This window comes from Ursus arctos, unplaced genomic scaffold, assembly GCF_023065955.2.
Source record: "Ursus arctos isolate Adak ecotype North America unplaced genomic scaffold, UrsArc2.0 scaffold_6, whole genome shotgun sequence".
NCBI classification, from domain to species: domain Eukaryota; kingdom Metazoa; phylum Chordata; class Mammalia; order Carnivora; family Ursidae; genus Ursus; species Ursus arctos.
Genome location: NW_026623078.1, coordinates 84459344 through 84473165, shown reverse-complemented (window position 1 = coordinate 84473165; position 13822 = coordinate 84459344). Strand labels below are relative to the sequence as shown.

The 13822-nt window shown below is 62.9% G+C and overlaps 1 protein-coding gene across 1 annotated transcript; it reads left to right on the top strand.

The window, feature by feature from the left end:
* Nucleotides 1-13566, top strand: GPR20 (G protein-coupled receptor 20). The gene is made up of 2 exons (XM_026489310.4): nt 1-79; nt 10678-13566. Exon 2 carries the CDS (start codon nt 10704-10706, stop codon nt 11775-11777), a length of 1074 nt encoding a protein of 357 aa, XP_026345095.1. The 5' UTR covers nt 1-79; nt 10678-10703; the 3' UTR covers nt 11778-13566.
* Nucleotides 13567-13822: the final 256 nt, after the last annotated feature.

Genomic DNA, 13822 nt, shown 5'->3' with positions numbered 1-13822 from the left:
TGGCCCACAGAGCTGCCCCGGGAGGTCGTCCAGTCTTAGGCTGTGCCGGCTCTGCCTCAAGCCGCCGGAGTAGGCGAAGGTACGGTGAGTCCCCCAAGAGCTGTCCCCAGCCTCCAGGAGCTGGACAGTGCCTGGATGTCCTCACTCCCCAGCCAGGCAGGCAGCACAGGGGCCGAGGGACTGAGAAACTGCTCCCACACCCGGGGAGGGTTGAGTTCAGAGCCTGAAAGGGCTTTGAGGTCCCACCCTGCCGGGACCCATTGTACAGGTGGGAAAACAGAGACCCTGAGGGCGAGGGGATGGTCACAGCTGGCCAGGCTGGGCAAAGAAAGGGGAAGGGAGGGCTCCCTGGGGCTTGTGGGAGCATCCCTCCTAACCCCAGAGCCCCACCCGTGCTGCTCCCACCCCCCCTTCCCCTGGATTTCATTCATTCTTTCATTCACTCACTCATTCATTCATTCATTCAGCATTCTCACTGATCACCTGCAAGGTGCCCAAAGACGTGCCGTGATTTTCCCACCTGTCAAGGCACTAGGGTGGCCCCAGAAGCCAGGGTAAGGAAGGGATTGGGTGCTTGACCACCTTTGGGATCTTGGCCATCACTGTCCCCCAGGCTGGGGCAGGGCCAGGGGTTGAGGGATTCGTGTGGACAGGCTCCTAGCTGTGCCACCCCACAGCTCAGGCTCTATGTTCCAGCCCTGGCCCTTTGCCCACTCTTTCAGCAGCGGGGAAACTGAGGCCCGGGACAGCTGGCCCACCCAGCCCCTAGCATGAACCTCGGAGCTGGCACTGCCCCTGCCTGGCTCCAGCTGGTGGTGAGCAGCCTGGGAGAAGGGCAGCAGGAACAGGGTCCCGAGGGGGGCAGGCGGGTTGGGAACTGGCCGGTGGCCAGGGTGCCGGGCGGGACAGACAAGGAGCAGCTGTGCGACCTCGGCAAGACTGGGGATGGAGGGATGGCGGGACGGTGGTGGCAGCTCACAGCCCTCTGGCCGGCGGATGGACCTGCCCGTGGGCTCCCAGATTCTCCTGCCACGTTTGGTCATTCCCAGCCAGAGGGCCGCTCAGGGTGCCACCCCCACCCCTCCAGGGGCTTCCCCACGGTGTGGCCATGGGCAAGTCACCGCCCCTCTCTGAGCCTTGGCAAAAGCAGGGGGGAGGAGGGTGGCTGCTGCTTCTAGAGCCCCGGTCTGTGTGGGGAGGGGGATTGGAGTTCTCCGAGCACCTGCGCGCTGGTCTCATTTTGTCCCGGGGGACCTGATGTGAGGGGGGCTGGGTCTCAACGCGTCCACTTCACAGATGATGAAACTAAGGCTCAAAGGGGCCAGAGTGGTCCCTTTAAAAATCATTCATCTGGTCATTCAGCTGCAGCCCTGCAGGGCCATCCGAGGCCCTGCCCTCACGGGACTGCCAGTGGGGAAAGCAAAGAACCACCAAGCTGCCAGGGGGTGGGAGGGCAGCAAAAGAACAAAGCCAGTAAAGAGAAGGTAGTGCAGGGAGCTGGGAGATCTGGGAGGGCCTCCCTGAGGAGGCACACTGGGATCTGAAGAACTCCCTCCGCAGACCCTGCCCCGCCCAGGGGGGTTGCCCCACAGCAAGTCAAGGCAAAGCTATCCCTCATCCAGCCGGCCCTACAGTCCTCTCGAGGGTCCTGACCGCAGAGCCTCTGCCACACTCCCCCTACTGCCTGGAACGCCTGTGCCCCCAGAGCCTCCTGAGGCCCCTCCCGCTCCTGTTGCCCGTTGCCCCCCCCCCCCAACCTCATCCCCAGCCGTGAGCTCTGTAAGGTGGAGCCACACCGGCCTGGGAGCCTTGTGGCCTCTGCACCTGCACCACTGGGGGCTCAAGGTCAGGTCTGATGCCTCCGAAGCACAGGGTCCTAACCACGCCTCTGACCCCAACACCAGGCTGTGTGGCCTGGGCCAAGCTGCTGGCCCTGATCCGGGGCCCAGTTCCTGATCTGCTTAGTGGGCTGCCGTAAGCTTTCAGGGGCGTGGGATCGGCAAGGGGCTCCGCGGGCCAGAGTTCAAACCACAGCGTCTCCACCCCCAGCTGAGTGACCCGGACACGCCACTTAACCATCCGGGACCTCAGCGTCCTCACAGGCAAAATCCGGCCAGCCACACAGAACAGGGGTATCTTGGGAGGAGTCAGCGGGAACCTAGGAGGGGTCGTCTCGAGGACCCCAGGAATAGTGGGGTCACAGCTCTCCCTCGGTGGAGGGATGTCCAGGGGCTGAGGGAGGACCTTGTGAGCTGGGGACCTTCAGCAGGTGACACGGCAGAGACGTGTGCCAGGCAGGCTCTGCAGCCGGTCCGGTCCTGGCTCGCCCCGAGAGAGGCTGGGGGGTGGGGGCAGCTGCTGTGAGCCCCTGCAGAATGGAGAAACGTGCACGTCCCCCAGGGCTGAGGGCGCAGAGGGAGGACTGGGGGCAGGGTCCAGCCTGATGGAGTCCAGGTGCCCTTCTCGACCGCGCTCAACCCACACCCTCCCACGACCCCTGTCCCTGAGCTGGGTGGAGGCAGCCAGGCCAGGATGGGAGAGATTCTGGCTGACGCCACCTAGGACCTGCTAGGTGACCCGGGGCCACTCTGGCCCCTCTTGGGGCCCTCAGTAGGGACCCAGCAGTCCCTGGATGGAATGAGCAGAGAGGCTTGGACCAGCCAAAAACAGCAGGCGATGTTCTAAAGCAGATGCCATGAAACCAAGAATAATCGTAAAAATAAACAGGCAGATGGTTCCCCCAATAATGGCTGTTCTGGCCTTGGAAGGCTATGAGGGTCACCCACCAGCAGCTTGGGCAAGCACAGGTGCTCTCCGCCCCGCAATGCCCTTGTGCACAAACCCCAGGTCCAGAGATGCTAGCCCCCTGTCCTGGTCCTACCCCTGCCGGGGCCAGATGCACTAGACCCGGGTTTGAGTCCCAGCTCCACCCATTTCATGCTGTGTGACCGAGGGCATGTGGCTCACTGCCCTGGGCTTCTGCTTCCTCATCTGTAAACTGCCGTGTGGATTTCAAGTGTCCTGCCCGTGTCTGGCCCACAGCAGGTGCTCTTAGCACCTTGGTCAGGGACAGACTGGGCCTGTCCTCCATGCCTGCCCCTCTTGGCCTCTAGCACAGACCGAACTCCAGGCTGCCACCTGTTGGCCCAGAGCTGAGGCCGGGCTCCCCACCTGCCCTGGTGCCCGACGTGGCAGGGCGGTAGGCAGCCAGGCTACAGGATTGGTGTCCGTGGGGCAGCTGGACAGCTGCAAGAGAACGCACAGGGACGGGGCGGGGGGCAGTTTCGAGAGGAGCCAAGATGTTAGGACACGCCCACCCCTGCCAAGGAGGGGACCCCCTTGGGGTCCGTGGGCAGATACCAGCTCCTGAGCCTGGCGTTGCTGGGCACAAGGCAGGGACCCAGCGAGCTGTGAACAAAAGCGGTCGCATGCAGCCTCTCATCACTTGTTGGAGAGGACAGAGGCAAATGGCCTGGGGAAAGATGCTCATTCCCTGCTTCACAAAGGCTCTGAGAAGCCGTGCTCTGAGCGCCTGGATGACCGGTCATTCAGGCGGGGAAACCAGGAGCCTCGGCACTAAACAAACACGATGCCCGGCATCACACGTGAGGGAACTAAGCTCCAGAACTCAAGCTGAGCCCTGCTGACAAGCACCAGGGGCAGGGTGAGGATGACAGGGATAAGTGGACCCCACAGGGTAACTGGGTGGGCTTCCTAGAGGAGGGGCCAGCCCTGTGCTGGGCTGTCCCGGGGGCTGGAGGAACAGACTGGAGCACTGCCCCCAACCCCTTCCCCACTAGCCCCACCCTCCAGACGCCCCCACTGGGAGGGTTTCCTGTGGAGGGGAGCCCAGGAAGAGTCCTGGTGGAGGAACAGCCTGGGCAAAATCTCGAGGTTGGAGGGTGCATGGAGTGTCATCAGACATTCGGGGTGCTGTGAGACTGGAGAGGGGGCCCCCCCAGCCTATCCAGGGCCTCAGGTCCCTCCCAGGGAGGGCCCCTACCAAGGGCATCGCCCTTTACCCACATGCCTCCCCGGAGGGTCTCAGCAAAGCTCTGGAAGGCCTGTGATGTGCAGGCCTCTGGGTCTCCCCACCTGGAGGTGTTGGGAAGAAATACTGCATGCACCGCCACCTTCCCCCCACCCTCCACCTCTGGCCATACCTGCACCAGGTGCTCTGGTCAGAGCCCACCTCCAAGGCTGGCTGGGGCAGTACACGGTGCAGGAGCCTGGGAGGGAGGCCTGCGAGGTCACCTCTGGCCAGAAGCCTGCCTCCCAGGGACCTGGATCGGGCCCAGCAACTTGCACCGTGTTCAAGGCCCTGTGAGGGTGGCTCCTGGCCTCAGCCTCCTAGGCTGCTCAACCAGGCTTCCACACCTGTGGATTCACTGCCTCCTCCAGGAAGCCTTCCCTGATTCCACCTTCCTGTGCCTCCCGGTCACCCTGCCAGCATTTAGGTGGGGGTCTATCTTCTCCACCCAAGACACCCCACAGATATCAGATCCGTAAGGGAACCAAGGGTGAATGGGGGGACGGTGGACAGGACAGTCAGTCCTGGGTCTAAACTGGACCCTGTCCCTGCTCAGTATGGGGCTCCCCCTCCCCCTGGTCCTCAGGTTCTCACCTGGAAAGTGGCAAGCCTGGCTTCCCAGAAGCCTGGGTCAAGGAGAGCAAATCCCAAGCGTCCGCCCGAGGCCCCAGGGAAACACCCGGCGAGTGCTCTCTGCCTGTGAAAGCATGCAGTTCGGGGTCAGCCCAACCAGGGACAAGCCCCAGGGCCCAGCTGGGTGACCCCAGTGTAGTTGCTGAAGCCCCCTTCTCTGTGTCCCGTGTCCTCATTTTAAAATATGGATCAGACCCCCTCCTGATAATAGGAGGAATCCAGATGTCCCTTTCCACCTGCTCCCCACCACAGGGCCCCCAGGGGCAGGGGGCAAGCGAGAGCAAGACATGACAAACGGAGAGGTCAGGGGCCGGAGGCTGGGCTCAGAGGGAGCCACTTTGGGCTTCAATATAGAAAGACTTTCTTTATCTTCAGAGCAGCCTTACAATGCAGCAGGCTAACCTGGGCGAGGTCCCCATTCTCAGAGGAGTGCCAGCTAAGCTCTCATGAATTCACTCACTCATCCACTCGACGTGTACTGAATATGACTCCACAGTCTCTCCTCTGCAGAAACTCACGGACTAGTCAGGAGACCAGACAAGTGGCCAGGCAACAACAGAGCCACAGTGCTCTGAGAGCCTAAAGAGGCCACAAATCTACTTGAGGCAATCAGAGAGAGCTCTCTGAAGGAGGAGGCATCTGAACTGAAGAGAGCCAGAATGTGAACGAGAATGTATAGGTAGGATTATTTTAGTCACAAGTGATGGAAACTCAGCTCAAAATAGTGGAAGCCAAAGAGGGAGATAAGAGCTTCATTTAACCGACAAGTCCCAGGAGACTAGCTTTAGGCAGGGCTGGATCCAGGCACTTGAGCCACCTCCTCAGGACTTGGTCCCTGCTCTTGGTCCTGCTTCCCCCGGTGGCCACCCGCAGCTCGAGTCTCACAACACCGGGATGCAGAGAGCTGTTGTTCAAAGTCCCCGGGTCTGGCCATGGCGGACCCACCCACTGTAGCCCAGGGCAGCTCATCACTGGGGGTAGTCTGGGGCTCCGTGCTGCAGGAGCCCCAGAACAGGTCAGGAACTGGAGCAGGACCAAGCCACTGAGGGACTTTACCCCGCAAATGGTGAAGGGAGGCTGAGCCATCCTGCCCAGGGGTGTGCAAGGCCCTCCTCCGACCCCTGGAAGACCTGGGCCTGGATCTTGCCCCAGCCCCCAGTCCCCCAGCCCCCAGGATGCCTCCATCAGTCCTCTGCCCTACTCCCTAGAAGAGCCCTCTAGAGCGGTCCAGAGACAGCGGTGCTGCCAGGTGGGCACAGACATTCCAGAAGACGCAGACATGTTCTCAGCGTTTCAGAGCTGCAGTTGCCCACTGTACAGATGGCAAGACTGAGGCGTGCAAGGGGCCTGGGAGGGCCAGGCAGGATGGAGGGACGCCTGGCCCCTTCTGAGACTGCTCATTTTCTCTGAGACAGGCAGGACCAGAAAGAGGGAAGGAAGAAAAGAGGCAGAGAGAGGCTCCACAGAGCTGGGAACAAGTGCAGGAGAGAAACGCCCCGGCTCTCCAGCTGCCCCCTCCCTGACCGCCGCGCATACCAGCTGTTTGCTCCCACCCAGCACCGGGACTCACACCTGGGGCCTGGGGCTGCCCAAAGAGCCCCACCGCCTCCTGCCGCCCTTCTCCAACGGGACCCCTTTTCCTAACCCTCCCTGTGTGCATACTTGGCCCTGTCTCCCCTCCCTCAGCCACCAAATCCCTTCCGGGCCCGTCCGTCCGGTGCCACGTCCTGCCACACCTTGGCGCCGCCCAAGGTGGGTTCTAGCTCTGCCCACGTCACTGGTGAGGACACTGAGGCCTGTTCGAAGAGGTTGTGGACGGTTTGGGATGGGCTAAGCTCCAGGCCCCCCACCCTGCTGTGTGTCTTCCCAACTGACCCCGAGCCCCTGGAGAGCAGCCTGCAGCCCTCCGCTCTGCCCGAACGCGGGCAGGCGAGCAGTCTGGGGCAGCAGGCAGGGCAAAGGCTCCAAGCCCAGGATGGTCGCCCTCCAACAGTTTCTAGGCCCCGGGCCCTGCGCCACGCCAGGCACTACGAGGACGTGGCCTCTGCCCACTGGGCTCCAGCCAGCTGGCCAAGGCTGTGAGGTCTACTGCACCTCAGCCAGGCCCAGGACACCTGCCAGGAAGGGGGAGGGGACAGGGCTGTGCCGCCCCCCTCAGACTGGCTCCCAGGACAGAGCCACGCCTCCCTGCTCAGGCTGTGGAAGGCACTAGTGACCCCATTTAGCAGATGAAGAGAGCAAGGCTCGCTGACAGGGCTGAGGTCCCCGGGCGAGGGAGTGGCAGAGCAGGACTGGAACCCGGAACTCCTCTGCTTGCTCACCATCCAGGGCCTGTCTGAAGGCCAGGTCTGTGCCTCCCCCCTCAGCCTGGGTGGGCGGGCCTGGGGCCAGGCTGTCCCCACAGAGGAGCAGAACCTTCTCTCCTTTCCCCTCATTCCAGGCTATATTTAGAGGCCAAGCAGAGAGGCAGGCACGTGGGGAGTGGGTGCGGTGCGCCTGCCGGCAGAGGGGGTCGTTTGCCTGGGTGCCCCCGACGCCCCTGAGGACCAAGGGTCTGGCTGTGGGCTCACCCTAGGCAGGCCCAGGTTCAAGTCCTGGCCCGTCCCTCCCAGAGCTTTGGTTTCTCGAGTGCGAGTGCAGGAGGCCCGGAGGCCGGGACAGTGACTCTGCCCCCAGCTCTTCACAGCAACCGCACCACGAATCCAGCAGGAACAGAGGGAGGAAGGCTCTGCTGTGGCACGGCTGTGCAGGCAGGGAGACCGAGGCTCAGAGAGCTTTCTCGACAACCCAGAGTGGCTGGTGGTGCGTGGGCAGTAGCCTCCATTGGCCACTGTGCAGATGCTCCCATGACACCAGCGCTCTGGCCATCGCCCGCTGTGACACCCCCCCCTGCCCCCCCCGCCCCCCCCCCCCGGCCCTGAGTCCCATCTTCCCGTGGAAGCGTCCTGCTGGCCAGCAGGGTGGGGGCCCTGCGAGTGCACAGTGAGAGCATGCAGGAGAGGGCTTGGGGAGGGGAGAGGGAGCCGTGCCACTAGGCGACAGGAGCGCAGGGGTGCTGGGAGCATGTTGGGTGGGCAGAACGCCCTGCTGAGGGTCGCCTCCTTGACCAGAGCAGGCTTGGGGCTTGGCAGGGGAAGCCACCCAGCGGACCGTCAAGGAGCAGTGGGAGCTGAGGTGGTGAAGACCAGCGGGGAAACTGAGGCCCGGAGAGCAAAAGTCCTTCCTGAGGCCATGGGGAAGGAGGAGGAGAGAGGGGGCTGCTCAGCCCGGAAGCTCCCAGCCCAGCTGCTCCCCTGCCCCAGAGAGGGCCGGGTGCCGTGTGGGCAGATTCAGGAGGCCATCAGCTAGCCACCGCCCAGAAGGCCCGCCTCCATGGGCCCAGCACTGGGGCTGGAGGCCCACCGGTGAGTTCTTCATTGTTCAAAGCAAAATGAACGGATACCCTAGAGAGGGGTCGTTAAATGAGAATGTCAGTACATAGCCACTGCGAGAAGTGAGGCAAGCGGGGCATGTGGGGAGTGGGCTGTCTTATAACATAGACAGAGACAGCCAGGGGAAGAGATGATACATGTAGAAAGTCAGGGATGAGGGCCCAGGCTGTGACCAGGATCAGGGCTCAGCGTGTGACCAGGGTAAAAGTTCAGTGTGTGACCAGGATCGGAGCTCAGAATGTGACCTGGGTCAGGGCTCAGAGTAAGATCTGGGTCCAGACTCAGTGTATGGCAGGATCGAGGTCCCTGGGATCCTGTGGGGCTGACATCGGGGCTCAGCTTTGTTTGGGCTCAGGGTTCAGACTCTCGGAGCTGGGAATCACGGTGTGCTCTGCAGACAGCTCCATCTCTCCTCACCTGTCAGGCCTCTGGGGTGTCCTGAGCATCCTGCCCGTCCCCCCTGCTGCAGAGGCGCCAGGCCCCCCAGCCCTGGCCTGGACCCTCCAGCACTTTGAGCCAGCAGCTGGCCAGCATGTGAGGCTGGCCCTGGGGAGTTTCCTGGAAGGGCAGGATCCCCGGGCCCCGTCATCCTGGGACTATCTCCCAGAGGAAACGTTCTGTTATGTTTATTATCTGTCTCCCCCTGTGACATGGACTCGAACCTAGTGCAGACACTGGAAAACCAAAAAGCATGTGGAAGGGAATCCAAGACAATTGTTTGCCGTGTGCCTGGAGCCAGAGCCCAGCACTCCTCCACGCTTGGCCAAGGCCGTTTGTTTTCACAGTAGAGAGACAGGCTGGGAGGCAGCCCTCTCCTTCTTGGGGGTGTTCTGGGGTCTCCCACTGCCTGGGGCTCCAGGTTCCCAGCCCCGTGCCCCAGCCTCGCGGCCTCCCTTCACTCCTGCTCATGCCCCCAGAACGTCTCTCCCTGCCCTAGATGTCCCTTGTGCTCCCCTGAGGCCTGAGTTATCATTCGACAAACACATCCATCAACCCTGCGTGTTAGGGGCTGGGGGTACCAAACAGAGAGCAGCCCAGCCCCAAAGCACTGGTGAGCTGAGACCCAGGCCCACATGCCGTGGGTGTGGCCATGGGCCTGGACAGCAGCTGACTCCTCCCAGCAGCCGTGGGAGTCAGCAGATGCCCAGGGCTGCGGTCCCAGAGGCAGAGGCAAAGCCGAGTGACCTCAGGCAGGTGCTGGCCTCTCTGAGCCCAAGGATAGGGGTGGCCTACTGCCCTGCCCGGGTCTCCCTCCAGGCCACAGTAGAGCCTCAGCCTTAGTGAGCAAGGACTCCTCTGCTGTGCCTCCCCCACCAGCCTGGGCATTTGGTGCCCGGCCCCCAGCAGGCAGAACTCAGTACCCCAGTCCACAGGGTGAGCCTGTTGCCCAAGGCCAGGCAGGCAGCCACGGGGAGTGGGCAGCGTCTGGTCTGCGCACAGCAGATGCCCCACGTCCGTGGGCCACGGGGGGCGGAGGGCAGCGTCTTCCTTTCCCCTTGCAGGTGGGGGAGGGCACAGTGTGGGGCAGGGATGTCCCACGTACTCACCCTTCCTCCCTGCTTCTCCCCAAAGTCATCTCCTTTCTCCAGAAAAAGCCAGAAATGTCCTTATTTGGCGCATCAGCCCGGCCCAGGATGAGGGTGGGGGGCCTGTTAACCCTTCATGTGTAAACAGAGATAAATCTCAGCAAGTTAAACACAGCGGTGCAGGAACGTAAACAGAGTGGGCGGGCCCCTTACGCTGCTGCAGGGAGCGCCGTTTATTTAACTCACACCCACCCCACCGCTGCTGGGACCGGGCTCCAGGCTCAGGCCCCAGCGAGCCACCCTGTGCCGCCTCAAGCCTCCCAGGCGATTAGGGTGTTCACTTCTAGAGCCGGAAGCCGCGGGGGGTGGGGGGGCACTAGCGCTTGGGTGAGTTTCCTTATGAGGACCCGAGCCCGGGGCATTGACCCCCCACCAGCCTTAGGGAGGCAAGAACAGATGGGTGGGCTGGAGGATGGGGTCGACGCATGGGTGTGGGGGCAGCCAGGCGGGCCCATCACGGGCTGCTCTCTTGTGAGCAGAACGGTGGTTTATCCGGGAGCAACTACACTATGGTTTCTCCAGCACAAACTGTGTGCTGGGCAGTGCTGTGCTCATTTAATCGTCCTAGCAGCTCCACCACCCCAGCCGTACAGGTTAGGATGTGAAGCACAGAGAGGTTAAGTGATGTGCCTGAGGCTGCACAGCGAGTAAGGAAGGAACCGGGATTGGAGCCTGGGTTCAAACCCCAAACACTTGGCTCCATAGCTTACCTATGCCACAGCCTTTGTCTTCCCCATTAGTCCTGGGATGGTCCTGCACAGAGAGGATTACACTTCCTGCTGCATCAAGGAGTGCCTCAGACCATTAACATTGTGCCAGAGCTCCACCCCGGCAAGCGCGGGGCCACTCGGAATGGAGAGGGCAGGCAGTTCAGGGCTGGCCCGGCAAAGGCACCAAGACGGGAATGCTGGGGCCCTCGTGAGCCCGCAACCCAAGCAGGACCAGCCTCCAGGCCCAGCTCCCATCCCCCAGCGGTAACCCATCTCCTTTCTTCCAGGCCCCCGGTGCGTGCCGGCCGCCGTCATGCCCTCTGTGTCTCCGGTGGGGTCCTGGGCCCCGGCGGCCCCCAACGCCACAGCGGCGGAGGCCAACGTCAGCACGCCGGAGAAGCCCCTGTTCCACGTGTTTGCCCGGCTGGACGAGGAGCTGCACGCCGCCTTCCCGGGCCTGTGGCTGGCGCTGATGGCCGTGCACGGCGTCATCTTCCTGGCGGGGCTGGTGCTCAACGGGCTGGCGCTGTACGTCTTCTGCTGCCGCACCCAGGCCAAGACGCCATCGGTCATCTACACCATCAACCTGGTGGTGACCGACCTGCTGGTGGGCCTGTCCCTGCCCACGCGCTTCGCCGTCTTCTACGGCACCCGCGGCTGCCTGCAGTGCGCCTTCCCGCACGTCTTCGGCTACTTCCTCAACATGCACTGCTCCATCCTCTTCCTCACCTGCATCTGCGTGGACCGCTACCTGGCCATCGTGCAGCCCGACGGTTCCCGCCGCTGGCGCCAGCCGGCCTGCGCCAGGGCCACGTGCGCCTTCGTGTGGCTGGCCGCGGGCACCGTGACCCTGTCTGTGCTGGGCGTGACGGCCGGCGGTCGGCCCTGCTGCCGCGTGTTCGCGCTGACTGTGCTGGAGTTCCTGCTGCCGCTGCTGGTCATCAGCGTGTTCACGGGCCGCATCGTGTGCGCGCTGTCGCGGCCGGGCCTGCTGCGCCAGGGCCGCCAGCGCCGCGTGCGGGCCATGCAGCTGCTGCTCACCGTGCTTGTCATCTTCCTCGTCTGCTTCACGCCCTTCCACGCCCGCCAGGTGGCCGTGGCGCTGTGGCCTGGTGTGCCGCACCACACCAGCCTCGTGGCCTACCACGTGGCCGTGACCCTCAGCAGCCTCAACAGCTGCATGGACCCCATCGTCTACTGCTTTGTCACCAGCGGTTTCCAGGCCACCGTCCGAGGCCTCTTCCGCCGCCATGGAGCCGGCTACGAGCCCAACAGCAGCAACATGGTCAGCATGCACAAGAGCTCCAGAGGCTCGGGCCACAACCACATCCTGGGCGCCATCCCCAGCGCCTTCACCCAGGACCTGGCCAACGGGCCTGACGCTTAGTCTGCGGGACTCTGCGAGGGGACCAGAGGTCAGGACGGGGCGGGGCAGGCCAGGTCGAGGACAGCAGAGACCTCCGCTCTGCCTGGGGGGTCGGTCGGGTTCCCGTTCATTGACTGGGGGTGGCTGCCCGGTGCGCTGCAGGGAGAAAGAGCGTAAGGCCGCACGGCATTGTGGGTAGCTAGCGATGTCTGCCACCAGCCCCACAGGGGAAGTTTTAGTCTGAATGCTGATCGCTTCCCCTCCCGGGGCACATGCTGTGTCCAGGGAACACTCAGGGGGTAGCTGCTAGTCCATCCTCAGCCGACAAGGGATTCCTCGGAAACAGGGACTAGGCATCCCAATGAGGTTCCTGCCCCTCCCTTTCCCTCCCCCCATGCCTGTCCCCTGCAGAGAGAAGAACAAGGACAGAAAGGAAAAGTTAGGGGACACAAATGTCACGTGAGCAGACAGGAGGTGTTCCTGTCTCTGGAAGACCGCTGCCTGAGGCCCCTGTGAATCACCCAGTAAGACAGCATGACGGCCATGCGGCGCTTTGCTGGAAGTGCTGTGACGTCTGGGCTGGTGTTTGAACCTGCAGCAGCCGCACAAAGGAGAGGTTGCGTCCTGACCCCCATCTGGTGCGGGAGGGGTTAAGCAGCACGGACAGGTGCCACGGCTGGGCCACAGCCACGTGAGAACCGATACCCTGCCCCACGTCTTGCCACACCCCAGCACCGGCCCCATGGAGGCAGCTCCAATCTACCCAAAGCCCCCACTCCAGCAATGACCTCAGAAGACCCTGCCCGCTGTCCCAGGAGGGCAGCAGGGCTCATGGCCCCATCCTATGGATGAGAAAACCAAGAGCAAAGATTGAGGGCAACATGCAGCCAGGCCTACCAGCCTGAGTCTCCCATCTGCTGACATACGGAGCCCTTTGTTCTCTTCCAGGGGCAGAGAGCTCTGACCAGCGGCTCTGCCTGGCTGTCGTTTCTCCCCTGTCTTTCTTGGGGGGGACCGTTTTTCTGGCTTGGGTCTCCGATGGCCTCCTCTGAGCTGCACTCTGGGATTGCCTCCGCAAGCCTTCTGTGGAGCGGCCAAGCTCCCTGAGCCCTTTGTAGACTGCTGTCGGGGTAGGGGCCGGTTGGGGCATTCCAGTTCCCAGGCCCCACCCTGGCACTCAGCCACAGCCACGGAAGCAGGGTGAGATAGAATCTGGCCTCAGATCTGCCCGGCCTCACAGAGAAGAATCCTACATGCTCAGTGGCTCCAGGAACAGTGCTCCATCCTCCAAGTTCAGGCCCCTAGAGGGAGGCCCTCATGGGAAGCAGGAAGGCCATTTAAATCCCTACGCTACAGATGAGAAAACTGAGTCTTGAAGAGGGAAAGGCCCGGCCAGGGTCGGAGCGAGCACCAAGCACTGCAAGGCCAGCTCTGTCTTTGCCAGCCCCTGCTGGAGCCCCCCGTGAGCCACTCCTCCGACCCCAGGACACATCAGGCCACTGCCTCCCTGCCGGAGGCCAAGGGAGTCCAAGGCTCACTCAGAGGCGGGTGATGCTGCTGAGCCCCCAGCCGGGCTGCTTCCTGGGTCTGGAGGCTTGAGCAGCAGTGGGCATGGTGGTCAGCATCACAAGCATCGACGTCCTTGGCCTTGACTGGTACCAGGCATGATATAGGAGCCTCTCCCCTGCCTCGCTCAGAGCAGGGCTGTGGCTCACCAGGGACCCAGAGCTGCACGGGGCAGCAGGGACCTGGGAGGCCCTGGCAAGAGGGATGCTGAGCCGGGGGACCTTCATGAGTGGTGTGTTTTCAGGCAGGGAAGCCCCCACAGAGCTTCGTCTGTCCCCAGCCCTGGGCAGGCGTGGGGTGGAGGGCTGGAGGGAGGGAGGGTCAGCGTCGGGTGTTTGCCCCAGGGGAGCGCCACCTGTAGGCCCTCTTCCTGCAGGGTCAGCCTCCCCTGCTTCTCATTCTCATCTGCTCAAGAGTGAGCAGCTGACGCTGAGGGACTGCTGTGTTTGGGGGTGGAGGAGTTGCAGTTTTTCTGGAACGATCCCTTCCTCTAGGAGGAG